General features: G+C 37.3%; 1 protein-coding gene across 1 annotated transcript; it reads left to right on the forward strand.

Annotated features, from left to right (window-relative positions):
- The first annotated feature begins 6265 nt into the window (after positions 1–6265).
- LOC137937715 (serine/threonine/tyrosine-protein kinase HT1-like) lies at positions 6266–9933 on the forward strand. The gene is made up of 3 exons (XM_068782842.1): positions 6266–7479; positions 8253–8708; positions 9593–9933. Exons 1-3 carry the CDS (start codon positions 7120–7122, stop codon positions 9869–9871), a joined length of 1095 nt encoding a protein of 364 aa, XP_068638943.1. The 5' UTR covers positions 6266–7119; the 3' UTR covers positions 9872–9933.
- Positions 9934–13502: the final 3569 nt, after the last annotated feature.

The raw sequence follows: 13502 nt of genomic DNA on the forward strand, positions 1-13502 counted from the left end.
CCCCACTATTCATCCTCTTGCCGCCCCTTTCTCAAAACTAAAGCCTACCATTTCATCTCCTCATCTCCCCCTCTCTCAAAACCGAAACCTATAATTTCCTCTTAGCACCCTCTCTTAATACCCTATCATTTCACTCTCTCGCCGCTCCTTCTTTCAAAACCAAAACCCTACTCACCCTCCAAACCCAAATTTGAATTTCAAAAGCCGATTTAGCAAGGTGATTTTTTAGGGCTTTTGTTAATTAAATCTAATTACTGTATTTAATTACAATGTTGATTTGAATTTAGGTGTTTAATTACTGTATTGATTTTTTTTTTGTGATTAAATTTTTAATTTATGATTTTATGTTAATGAATTTTCTGTCAATTGCAGATAAATTAAAATTATTGTAAAGTTTAATTGAAACTTGATTGAATTTCCCTCTCCGTATTTATTAATTTTCTGTATTTTAGTTTACGGATTCCTATGCCATTGAATGTTGTATTTTCTGAAGTTGCAAATTTAATTTTAGTTTAATTTTTTTATTGATTAAATTGCAGTTTACTCTATTGAGATAAGATTTGTAGGATTTTTGGTTGCTAGTTGTTGTTAAATAAATTTGAAGTGTCATGGAATGATTATGCCATGTGGTGAGGAGATTTGGGCGTTATAAATATCCACCACATGTTTTTTTTTTTTTTTTTTTTTTTTTGTTTTCTTGTGTTTGCCCTAGTTACTAGGATGGGTAAGTTTGATTAAGAGTAGGTTGAGTAATGGAGAGTTGGTTGAGTCCAGCTCAAACTATGCCGAGTCACCTGCACCGGCATCCATTAGCCAATGAAATCTGACCCCCATCACTGACGAGGGGTGGTTCGTAATGACAACGAAGTCATATGGAGCTTTACCAAGAGTGTTCGGTGAATTTTGACGTAGGTGTGTTTTTGCATTGTTAGGACTAGTCATCTGCTATAGAATGAGTTCGATTAATTTTTAAATGTTGTAGAATTAAATAATTTTGAAGTGCTATTGAATGATTTTACCATGTGGTGAGGAGATTAGGTGTTATAAATAATCACCACATGGTATTTTTTTTTGTGTATGTTTTATTGAGTTTCTAGGGATGGGTAGAGAATCTGATTAAGAGTAGGTTGGGTAATGGAGGGTGGGTTGTGTCCAGTTCAAACTAGGCTGAGTCGCCTGTAGGGGCATCCATTAGCCAACAAAACCCTACTCCCATCACAGACGAGGTACAGTTCGTAGTGACTGTGAAGTCATATGGGGCTCTACTAGGGGTGTTCGGTGAATTTAGAATTAGGTGTGTTTTTGCATTGTTAGGACTAGTCATCTACTATAGAATTAGGTTGATTGATTTTTAAATGTTGTAGAATGTTGTTGAATAATTTTGAAGTGCTAAGGAATGATTTTGCCATATGGTGAGGAGACTTGGGTGTTATAAATAACCACCACATAGTATTTTTTTTTGTCTATGTTTTATTGAGTTTCCATGTGTCCCTAGGGATGGGTCGAGAGTGTGATTAAGCGTAGGTTGGGTAACGGAGGGTGGGTTATGTCCAGTTCAAACTAGGCTAAGTCATCTGCAGGGGCATCCATTAGCCAATAAAACCCGACCCCCATTACTGATGAGGTACGATTCTTAGTGACTGCGAAGTCATATGAGGCTCTACCAGGGGTGTTCGATGAATTTGGACTTAGGTGTGTTTTTGCATTGTTAGGACACACCATGATCTTTCTTTTGCTGCCTAGTACTTTTTTTACATTACATGGATCACATTTCTTTTCGTGGTTTTGGGTTGAAAGTAGTTTTTCTTACAATATATGAAAGTTCTATAGCTTAGCCAGATATCTATTGCTTTGTCTCTCAACTTGCTATAGTTTCATTTTCTTTCTTCAGAAAGGCTCTAGCCATGATCGACGATTATATGTATGGAGTTTTGAGGAGTTATTTGATTTGTCAAACTTAGATATCACTTCCACTTCACGATTTTATTTTTATATCACTACAATTGATCTTTACAACGAACAAGTTTGATCACTTATATCTGTCTCTTTGCCAATATCGTTTCCTCTATATTTTTTGTTTCATTTCAACATATAAAATACTTAGTTGAATGCATTAAGGTTTGTTTTTCCTCCTTTCATGTAAGTTCAATATTTGATCTTCCCATCTAGAAATAATCAATCAAAAGCTTGGATGGGTCCACCAGATTTGTTTGTGGAACTTGTCTAGCAGGTAAGAGTTTGGGCAATAGACCTTTCCGATCAATTGAAAAATGACTCACTTGACCTCCTAGATCGACAAAAAACAAGGGCAACCCTTGGGTCATCAACTCAAGCGAAAACTGGATGTGGATAATGATATGGGGATGGACTATGATGGGCGTTTAGTAATTCGTGAGGATGTTAGACCTAAGCGGCGAGAAAGCACTAATTCAGGTAATGATACAAGAACTAGAAGCCAAAACAGTAATTATAGTTATTTGACTTCAAAGTCCTTGTCAGAAGGAAGGAAGAGGTAGAAAACATGAATTTTTATATTCTTTGACATTTTGATGTCAAATCATTTATTAATATATGACTTCCTTTTACATCCATCCTTGCTTATTATTGTAAATATAAGGTAATAAAATGTGTACTGAAAATTTTGATTTTTAAACTCTAAAATTTTTTTTTCAATTAATAAAATATTTTTTTAAATTAATAAATATTTTAAATCGATAGTAAAAAGTATTAAATAGGTAAGAGTAATATTTTTAATTAATTAATATCTAATTTTATATTCTATTATTTTAAATATAAGGTAACAAAATGTGTATCGATAAATTTGATTTTTAAACTCTAAAAGTAAAATTTTTAAATAATGTTTTTAATTAAAAAATATTTTAAATTGATAATAAAATGTGTTAAATAAGTAAGAGTAAGATTTTTTAATTAATTAGTATATTTATTTTATTTTAATTATTTTAAATATAAGGTAATTAAAAGTGTATCTATAAATTTGAAAAAAATGTATTGATAAATTTGATTTTTAAACTCAAAACTAAAATTTTCAAAAAAATTTAATTAAAAAATATTTTAAATCGATAATAAAAGGTGTTAAATAGCTAAGAGTAAGATTTTTTAATAACTTATTATTTTAAATATAAGGTAATAAAAAGTGTACCGATACATTTATTTTTTAAACTCTGAAATAAAAATTTCATATTTTTTCTGTTAATAAATATTTTAAATCAATAATAAAAGGTGTAGTAAGATTTTAAATTAGTTAATATTTTTTAATAATTTATTATTTTATAAATAAGATGATAAAAATTGTACAAATAAATTATATTTTTAAACTCTAAAATAACTTTTTTGTATAATTTTTTAATTTATAAATATTTTAAATCGATAATAAATGGGTAAGAGTAGGATTTTTCTATTTATAAATATTTTAAATTTATAAATATTTTAAATCGATAATATGTTAGTAAGATTTTTAATTAAGTATTACACTTTCTTTATTTTTTATTTTTCAAAATATCAAGTAATAAAAAGTGTAACGATAAATTTTATTTTTAAACTCTAATACAGAATTTATATATATTTTAATTTAATAAATATTTTAATCAATAATAAATGGTGTTAAATAGTAAGAGTTAATTTTTGAAATGATTTATTATAATAAATATAAAGTAATAAAAAGTGTATTCATAAATTTGATTTTCAAAATAAAAAAAATATTAAATTTTTTATCATTTAATGACATGGCATCTTACTTGGCAGATGACGTGGTAGTCGATGTGTCTATCTACTCACGCAGTGCTGTGTCTATCTACTCACACAGTGCTAATGACAATACACATATATAGTGAAATGGTCAACATTGGGCATTTTTAAAAATAAGGTCAAAGTGAAGTCATTTATCGAAATACATTTTTAAAAATGGGTAGTTTGGTAATTTTTTTATTATTATATTTAAATAATTTCCTTGAAGCTATGGAATTTTGTTCTTTTCATGAAAAGAGTTGACTGGTCTTCGATTATATATATTACAGGAAATTTATCATGTTGGGCAAGCGTTTTCTTTTTAACAATGGCTACCTTGCCCTCAATCCTGAGCAAATTCGATCCTATAAGTCCATGATCTGAGACCGTGTAACGAACTCGGAACCCATTTCGTAGCCGTTCATGCAAATCAAGTGCCTAAATTCGTTGGAGTGGAAGAGGCCATGCATCGAGTGACCCTCCAATTCCAGCAGATTCTGCTCCGGCGTGGCCTGCGTGGAGCAGCTGCCTCCATGACTGCAACATTTCATTACTTTCCTGGTCTCCCTCCTTTGAAGGCAGCACCAGATGATCCTTTCTGCTGCAGTTCATAAGGTGACCGCAACCAACGAAGAAAAAAATAATAATAATAAAAAAAATGAAGAAAGGACTCCAGATATGGGCACAAAATACAATTCGTTTTTAGAATCGAACTGACGATTGCAATCAGGAAGTAAAAACAACTAAAAGAACTAGAAACCTTCAATGATGGCAGCCATCATTGCCTCCTGGACTGGCTCCTCGACGACGAACAAGGAGAGATGGAGCGGGGGATGATGGCAGAGGAGAGATGGAGATGGGACCATTTCTTCAATCCGAAAGACGAATCACTCTCAGCATGTCCAAACTAAAGAAGGGTCTGCATATTTTGCTGAAACGACGAACCATCAAAGTTCGTCAGGTGCTCCGGGTGGAAGAAACTCCAGAACCGAAAAACTCCTCTTCCTCTTTCTACCCCCGCCATGTCTCGTATTCTTCTTCCCTGTTCCTCAAGCTGAATTAAGTGACTACATTGTAAAAGCTGAGTTCAGAAACTCAACAGCAAGCCACGTCTACCAAGGGAAAAAAATCGGACAAATCTCTGCTGCAGGGCTCTAGAAGCGCCGCAAAACAAAGAATGGAGGGAAGTATAAGCTCTGTGGATTATACAAATAGAGCAAATCCTCTCTCACTGTAAGCATGATCTGATACAAAAACCAGAGGTACGAGAGCTTGGAGGTAGGGGACGAAAGCATGTCCTGAGGACAGAGTCAGGACGGGAAGTAGTGGTTGCCGTTGGTCTTCTAAGCCACTGGGGTGATTATAGAAATGTTACATTTTGAGACATTACGGAGGTTGGGCCCACGGCAACCTCCCTCTCCAATCATTACCCTCTCATGTGACAATCCAACCATCATCCACATTCTACCTCCCAAAGCACGGATACTAGAAGACAAATTTTCGGCCATCCGCGTTTCGTCTCTTCGCCCGTCGGAAAAGATGAAGCCCTCACCGATTATAGTAACGCGTCCGTATACGGAAGAAACATACGGGTGTCCGACATGCCCACGGAAACCTCATGTGTCTGGTGGCTCCCACTTCTCTCTTATTGCCCCTGTTTTGGCTTAAACTTGAAAGCGGCACAAAAGATACCTTTGACTTTAAATTACTTACCTGCCCCTCTACCCCTTCCGTGTCGGTCGCCGATCATTCCACCCCATGAAATGACGCAGTTGCCCCTCTTTTTTAATTAGTTACGTATATGGTCCAATAAAGCCCTCCACCGTCAATTACCAGAAAAAGGAGACATGGAGTCAAAGGCAATAAAACTCTGGGAAGAAGGATACTTTGGTCATTTTAACACAAATGAGAGTATATAGGGTCGCTTTCCGTAACGCCGTCAAAGTGGTGTTTTTGAAGTTTCAATGTACTGTGAAGGGTAAAGTGGTTCATTTGGAAGAGTTTCCATCTACGATGTCCCCGTTTGTCTCCTGATACGTGGATACTCTCGCGTTTGCTTTGCCTCCGAAACTGTCGTTGCACCTCTCTCGTCTTCGTCTCTCTTGGTAATACAGAAACCTAGAAAATTTGCCTTCATGATTTCTCGGAAGCAATACTGGAACTGGATTCTGTGCAGGGTTTCTGAGGGTTAACTTCACCGCCAGTAGCTTGCGTCTGAGCTCCAGTTCGAGAACCACTGGTCTTCTTTTCTGTTTGGTTTACGCTGAATCTCTTGGTGGATCTGTCGATTTTTATTTGAAGCAAATTCCCAAAAACAATACCTGATTTTGAGGCTTGCAGCTTTTTACATAAATGAATGTGAGAATTTTTAGCTTTTAATGGAAAAGCAGACATTCCGAAAAAATAAAGGAGCTTTCGGTATTTTTGACTCGAGAAACGTTCTCTCTCTCTCTCTCTCTCTTGAGTTTTCAGCAAAAGCTGTTGGTTCTCCCTCTATCTTAAGTTTCAGCTGAAACACGAAGGGAGTTTTTGTGCTCAAGCAAATTTCTGAAAGACGAGGGTGGCTCGAGTTTCTCACTGCAGGCTTTGGAGACGGTTGACTGAACGTCGCTGTCATTCGATATGCTGTCTTCTTTTCTTTTCTTAATATTAGGAGTAAAATGAAGAGAAGCTTCCATCAAGGAATTCAAGCTTGAGAGTCATCTTTTCGTTCTGAAACAGTGGCGATTGGTTTTACGGGAATTCTAGTTGAAAGCTAAAATAGTGTTTCGGAGGTTCTCACTTCAGCTTGCCGGAACGGTTTTTGGTGTCAAGAAGTCTGATTTCTTTATGCTCTGTTTGTTTTCTGAATAAAGGACATAGGATCTCGGTGACGTACAGTTCAGCCTCTGAATCTTTATTCTTTAGCAGTATATTTCGACACTTCTTCTCTTCTTTCTCGTTAGGCTATAATATTGACTAGGAAGTGGGCTGGTTTTGGAGTGATGGTATTCCTAAATGAAGCATTAGAGGCGGAAAGCTAGATCTGGAGTTTCTTTGTTGTTGTGGCGTCATGGTAGCGGAATTCCTTCCGAACTCCTGGTTTTAGCTATGAGATTGGAAAAATGGGGAGCTCTACGGGAATTTTTTGATCCCTCATAAGGAAAGTTTTTGTCCGTTTACGTGCTTGTTTAAACCTTTTGAAATTGTATTTTGGCCATACAAAATGTAGGCGAAAAAAGTTCCCAAAATTGGTTGTGATAAACTGGACTGGAGGAGTTTTTATAGCTTTGAGTCTTAGAACCTCCAATTTGGTAGACCCCAAAATATTTTGGTGTTTCTGAAGCCAAAGGTTTATCCGTATTTGATGTTTTTCTCGAGTAAAGGATTAGATTCATGAAGGCATTCCATTGCTTTAAGCAGATTGTGCACCCCAGACGTAGAGGAAGGGGACTTTCTCTCGGAGAATATAATCGAGCAATCTCATGGTCCAAGTACTTAATTTCTTCTGGTGGAGAGATCAAAGGGGAAGGAGAGGAAGAATGGAGTGCTGATATGTCTCAGCTTTTGATAGGGCGGAAGTTTGCATCTGGTCGGCATAGCAGGATTTACAGGGGGATTTACAAGCAGATAGATGTAGCAATTAAGCTGATTAGTCAGCCCGAAGAGGACGAGGACTTGGCTGCTGCACTGGAGAGACAGTTTACTTCAGAGGTTGCTTTTCTCTTCCGCCTAAAGCATCCAAATATAATAACTGTGAGTTCTGTTTCCTGGTCATACTTTACCTTTCGCGAGAATGTGGCTTACTTCTTTCCAATATTTTCTGCACTTTCCTGTGTTGTTTTTTACCTGGGACACGGTTGGCCTTGGAATGCAATTGATCACAAGGATGTAGTAGTATTTCAGTAATCAGGTCTGAGAAACTCTTTATAGAATTTGATGCAGCACTTAAAATTTTCATCTTTTATGGTTTCTAAATGGAATGAAAACAAACGGAAGACCTAGAAGAAGGCTCATAGGAGCATTATTCCAGTCATCCAACACGCAATTGTTCATGTGAACATTGGTCTTTGAGTGGACAAATTGTTTCTTCTTCTTGAGAGGTTGAACACATAGATGCTATGTCATTTCATTTGCATAAAAAGCATACTGTGTTTCCTCTTTCCATTTGACCTTATCAATGTGTTACGCCTTTCAACATTCGTTAGATGATGTACCTTCCTTGTTCAACATAATATTTACGTATCTTGGGAGAGAGGGTACCACTAAAATTGAATGAAATAACCTTCCATATTATGCATGAGTCTGCTCATGCTTACTTCTTAAAGGCTAAAAGCATGTACATCTGGCATACTACCAGATAAAGAAACATGTACTTCATGAAAGCTGTCAATCAGACTACCTGCATAGCATTGCTTTCTCACAGCACCTAATGTCACCCAAAACTTGGCAGTAGTGTTCTTCTTTCTTAAAGTTTTCTTTAAAAATGTAATGTAATGCTGAAATGCAAAGCTGCCTTTGTCTTGCAGTTTGTTGCAGCTTGCAAGAAGCCTCCAGTCTTCTGTATCATTACGGAGTATTTGGCTGGAGGTTCTTTAAGACAATATCTTCACAAGCAAGAACCTTACTCACTTCCACACAAACTGGTCGTGAGATTGGCCCTTGATATTGCACGAGGAATGCACTATCTTCATTCTCAGGGAATACTTCATAGGGATCTGAAGTCAGAAAATCTACTAGTTGGGGAAGATATGTGTGTAAAAGTGGCAGATTTTGGAATATCATGCTTGGAATCTCAATGTGGGAGCGGCAAGGGATTCACAGGGACATATCGCTGGATGGCACCAGAAATGATCAAGGAGAAGCATCACACTAGGAAAGTTGATGTATATAGTTTTGGTATAGTACTTTGGGAGCTTCTGACTGCGTTGACGCCATTTCAGGACATGACTCCAGAACAGGCTGCATTTGCAGTCTCTCAGAAGGTAAATAGTGCTGGTTTTGGCTTTTGAAAGAGTTTTGAGTTTGTGCTATATCGGCTTAAGTTCATAGCTGACATGTTAGACTTCCACATGTGTACGGCTGATTTTTTATGGTTACCAAAAACAGTGTGATTGTCTATATTTAACAGTGTTAAATTTCAAAATCTGGCATTATTAGGATAGTCCTATCGCCCCTTTTTATGTTTTGTTCTTTCCAGTACCTTTTAGTTGTTGAAACAGATGATCCTTGTCCTTAATAGTTAAGGAAGTACTAGGATTTTTCCTCCTTCCAGGACATCATCAGAGCGACCATTTTCTTCTGCAAGTTTATGAGGGTTAGAGATATTTTCTGCATTTTGTGCTCTGACTTTAAATTTTCATGCAACTATTTGTCCGACTGAAAGTAATGTAATAATTCATTGGCTAGTGGACTTGATTTTAACAGTTAACAGTATTTTCTGGTTTCTCAATTTTTTCTTTTTGAATGCTGATTACACATGCACATTATACTCCTTTCCTTGGGTGAGACTTGAAATCAAGATCACATACTAAAAGTCTCCCATTGTAGCCCAAAGGCCACTACTTTCCCTTACACAGGAGTGGGCTGTTCTGGTGTACATGTTTTATATTCTTTAATTGTCTGCATCAAAATGTGATACTTGTTTTATACGAAAGACACTTTTCATATGTAATAGCCTTTCCATCAGAAAAAGAAATGAGATTTTTATGATAGTTAAAAGTTTCCTGTGATTGAAAGCCATTAAACTGTTGACTAATTGTTCACAAATAAATTGCTTCTTATATTTGCACAAGCTCTGTTATTCTGTTGCATTTCCCCCCCTTTTTTGGTTGTGGTTATCTCATATACAATGTTTTTGTTGATGCAGAACGCTAGACCACCATTGCCCGCCACTTGCCCCCTTGCATTCAGCCATCTAATTAATAAATGTTGGTCCACTAACCCAGATAAGAGGCCTCAATTTGAGGAAATTGTTTCAATTCTTGAAAGCTATACTGAATCACTTGAGGAGGATCCCATGTTTTTCTCATCCTATAGGCCTGCTCAGGACCAGGCGATTGGCAATTGTTTTCTGAATTTCACTGCTTCTCTTAGGTCTGCAACATTAAAGCCTAATGCTCTTTCTCTGAAATCCAGTGCTACATAAACTGTACCAAATATTAGGTGTATATACATTGTCAAAAAGTTCGTCAAAGTTTCTATTTGCTATGTCTTCATCGAAGTGATTCAATGTGGGATTGAAAAAGTTCACTCCCTGTCTTGAAAATTGGTAGTCAAGTTCACCTTAGGAAGAGAATTTGCTATTGTTCTTTCTTCTCCATCCGAAGTCTCTCCTCTGTTTCTGAATTTTTCATCAACTCCTGTTTTCTCATGGTAACAAGAAAGATTGCAGTGAAGGGTAGCAAAATTGTGATCCTCTGCCATCTGAAAGTATTGTCTTATAGAGAAAGAAGGCTTAAGGTGGGGAGGGAACCTTAGGCACTCACCTTTGCTGTTAAATTACCATGAGGCTGTCGGTCACCGAAGAATGATGCAGTTGCAAATGAATACCACGCAGCTTGGCATGAATGAGGGTCTGTTAGGAAGCAGATTAGAACAGGAAAGACAGCATGGGGTCAGCCAGGTAAGGAGGGTGGTGGTGGTTGGTTCATCAAATCATCTATGGTCGTCGGTCGGTGAAGATAAATCAAAAGCATCGGCGGGGGGTAGGGGTAGGTATGCTCCTCCTTGTTGAGGACATGTTTTCAGTACTTCTCAGCAGCACAATCACATGGACTGTGACTACTACCCGGACCAAGCCAACTTCTCAGTCAATATGCTTCTCAATAAGCCAAAATTAACTGATTATCAAAGCTAGGTTGGAGTTTGAATCCCTCTTATGTATTTCTTTCTTGTCTCCTCCATGTAGGTTCATCTGTTCATTTGTATCGGGCATGGATAAGATAGGATGTGCCAACGCAGATAGAGAACCTCACATTGGAAAATGAATTGGAACTATACAGGTTTATAAGGCTCTTAGGTTTACTAAATCATGGGCATTGTGAACTAGAGAGCAACCGTGCTTCCAACATGGTACTTCTGGAACTATAAGAAGAAGCACTTTGATACGCATCGGATAGTCAGTTGTGCAGAAAACTGTCCACCCGAATTGGTTCATGAAGTTAGAGTGTAAATAACTAAATCTACGGTCGTGGATGCCACGTTTGGAAGTTGTTAAGTTTTTATCTTCTCCGGTTATTATCCCAAAGTGATTACTTAAGTTAAGAATTCTCTTCTCAAACTAATAAACCCATGATCTTTGTATTAACTAATCCATGTGGAGTTATTTTTTTAACACTCCCTTCAAGTACATATAAACAATTTACGTGGAGGCCCACGTATAAGCATTACCTCTGATATATGTGAATTTGGGTGTAAGGTCCATCCTAAAAAGACTAGCGAAATTAGGAAGTCTCTTTTCCAACTAATAAATCCAAAATATTAGTACTCACCAATCTGTATGGGACTATTTTTCAACAATGATTATACGTTGTTTTCACACTATTGGTTTTTTTAATAGGTTTAAAATGGTGACAACTTGTCCTATTAGGAATGTAATTGGCATTATCGGTAGTGATATTTCTTTTTCTTGTTCTCCCATAATTCTCATGCATTAATTTCATATTTATTAGCTCATATTTTTTTACTCATTTTATTTGAGATGTTGAACTAAACCATACCTTTGTATTGATTAAGGATCGTATTTATATAATTTAGAATAGAGAGGATAAATACAATCATGGAAATCTTATCTCCTAATCCGAAGGGATAAGGATAAATATAAAGGGAAGATAATCCTTATCATGCCCCCTCAAGATTGGCCATGGTTAGAGAGGCCAATCTTGTTTGTACTAACTGAAACTATGAATGTGGCGTTGACTTTTTAAGGAGATCATACCTAATATGGACAGATTTGAACAAGAGGGAGATACTTGAATTTGGGGAGAGATTTGCAGTGAGGGTTTTCGGTGGACATGGTTTGGACCCATCAATGTATCAAGAAGGTCATATACCATAAATGATGAATTTGAGCCAAGAAGAAGAGACTTGAATTTGGGGGAGAGATGAGGGTTTTCAGAGGATAGGGCTTGGAGCCATCAATGTACCCAAGGAGAGGGCTAGGGACGCGATGGGAGCAGTCGTAAAGGGCTTCACCATCGGCTAGACGGGATTTGAGTCAAACTAGGGACGCGGTGGGAGAGGGCTAGGCGGACGGAGTTAGAAAGCGGGAGATAAAAGGTGCGGAAAGCCGAAGTGTTAGCGGCAACAATCGGAGAAGCGAAAGCTTCAGCCGTCTACGTGGAGGGGATTGAGTGCGGTAGTTGTGGAGGCTAAGATGCGGCAACGGGTGATGGCACTATGAAGTTTTTGTGATGGCGACGATGGCGTGGAGTAGCGATGGAAGACACGAAGTGCGACCAATGGTTCAACTTGAATTGTTAGAGGGCAGTGTAGAGAGGGAGTTACAGGTAGAGAGGCAAAGGAAGCAGAATATTTTTTTGAGGATGGCAAATGCAAGATATGAGACACTGAACTGAAAGAGTGATATTTATACAATTTAGAATAGAGATAAATACAATCATGTAGATCTTTTAATCCAAAGGGATAAGGATAAATACAAAGGGAAGATAATCCCTTATAACATCATAGGAAATGTCATTTCTTCTAGTCTATTTCTCTCTTCCACATAAGTTATATTATTCATGATTTTTCAGTCATATTATTTACTTTTTTTTATTCTAAAGAAGTTACTGAATTAGTTCGGGATTTTGGAGGCTAACATTTTGCAAAATTTGGAAGAAAAATGACACTTAAAGCAATTCAAGCTGATCCTCACCTACCCACGGGTTTGAGCTGGCTCTTTGGATCTTCTAACTTCTCCCCATCATCAACCCTAACAGCTTCCTTGTCCTAACCACCAATGGGATGGGTTTTGTCATAGAGGCCATCTTCCTCATAGTCTATTTCACATATAGAAACAAGAAGCAGAGGGCAAAACTCAACCCATTAGATCTTCCACATCATCAATTGAATCTTATGCTTACACTTTTTTCCTCAAATGATGCTATCGTTAATGCTTGCTTTGTACAATTGAAGGTGATCTTGGTTTTGCTCATTGAAGCTGTTGAAGATCCTGTGCCAGATCCTGTGCCTGCCTGAATCACATCATTGAAGATTATGTACCATAATCTCAACTGATTGAGATTACCTGCCCTGTCAATTACAGGAGCTAATCAAGCTTCATTCTTTCCTGTATTGTAAAAATAAATCAATATAAATCTCTCAAATTAGGCTGTAACAGTTTGTATCAATTATAAATGTGAAATCTACTCACCCTGTCAGTGTGGTGAATGTTTTATTGAAAATTCTCATGGTATCAGAGCTATACCTGGATTAACATCCCGTGATCCCAAATGGCTTTTGATCTCACTTCCGATCCTCTTCTCTTCAACACCTTGATTCACATGGTCACTATCAAACTTTCGTCTTCCAATTATCTTCTATGGAAGAGTCAGTTTCTTCCTCTTCTCGACCGCCAAGGCCTACTGGGTCATGTGGATGGTACTCTTTTGCCACCACCTCTTTTCGACCCTCCAACCTCTCAGACTCCCAGCCCCAAACACAAGGCGTGGACATCAACCGACCAACGTCTCCTCAATTTGCTTCTCTCCTCTCTATCCAAAGAAGCTATGGTCGAAACCGTCGGCCTCTTCACATCTCGTGCGGTATGGCTTGCC

Source organism: Aristolochia californica, unplaced genomic scaffold, assembly GCF_029961685.1.
Source record: "Aristolochia californica isolate CCGP_79_NKW_82.1479 unplaced genomic scaffold, dmAriCali1.0.hap1 SCAF_7, whole genome shotgun sequence".
Taxonomy (NCBI): Eukaryota; Viridiplantae; Streptophyta; class Magnoliopsida; order Piperales; family Aristolochiaceae; genus Aristolochia; species Aristolochia californica.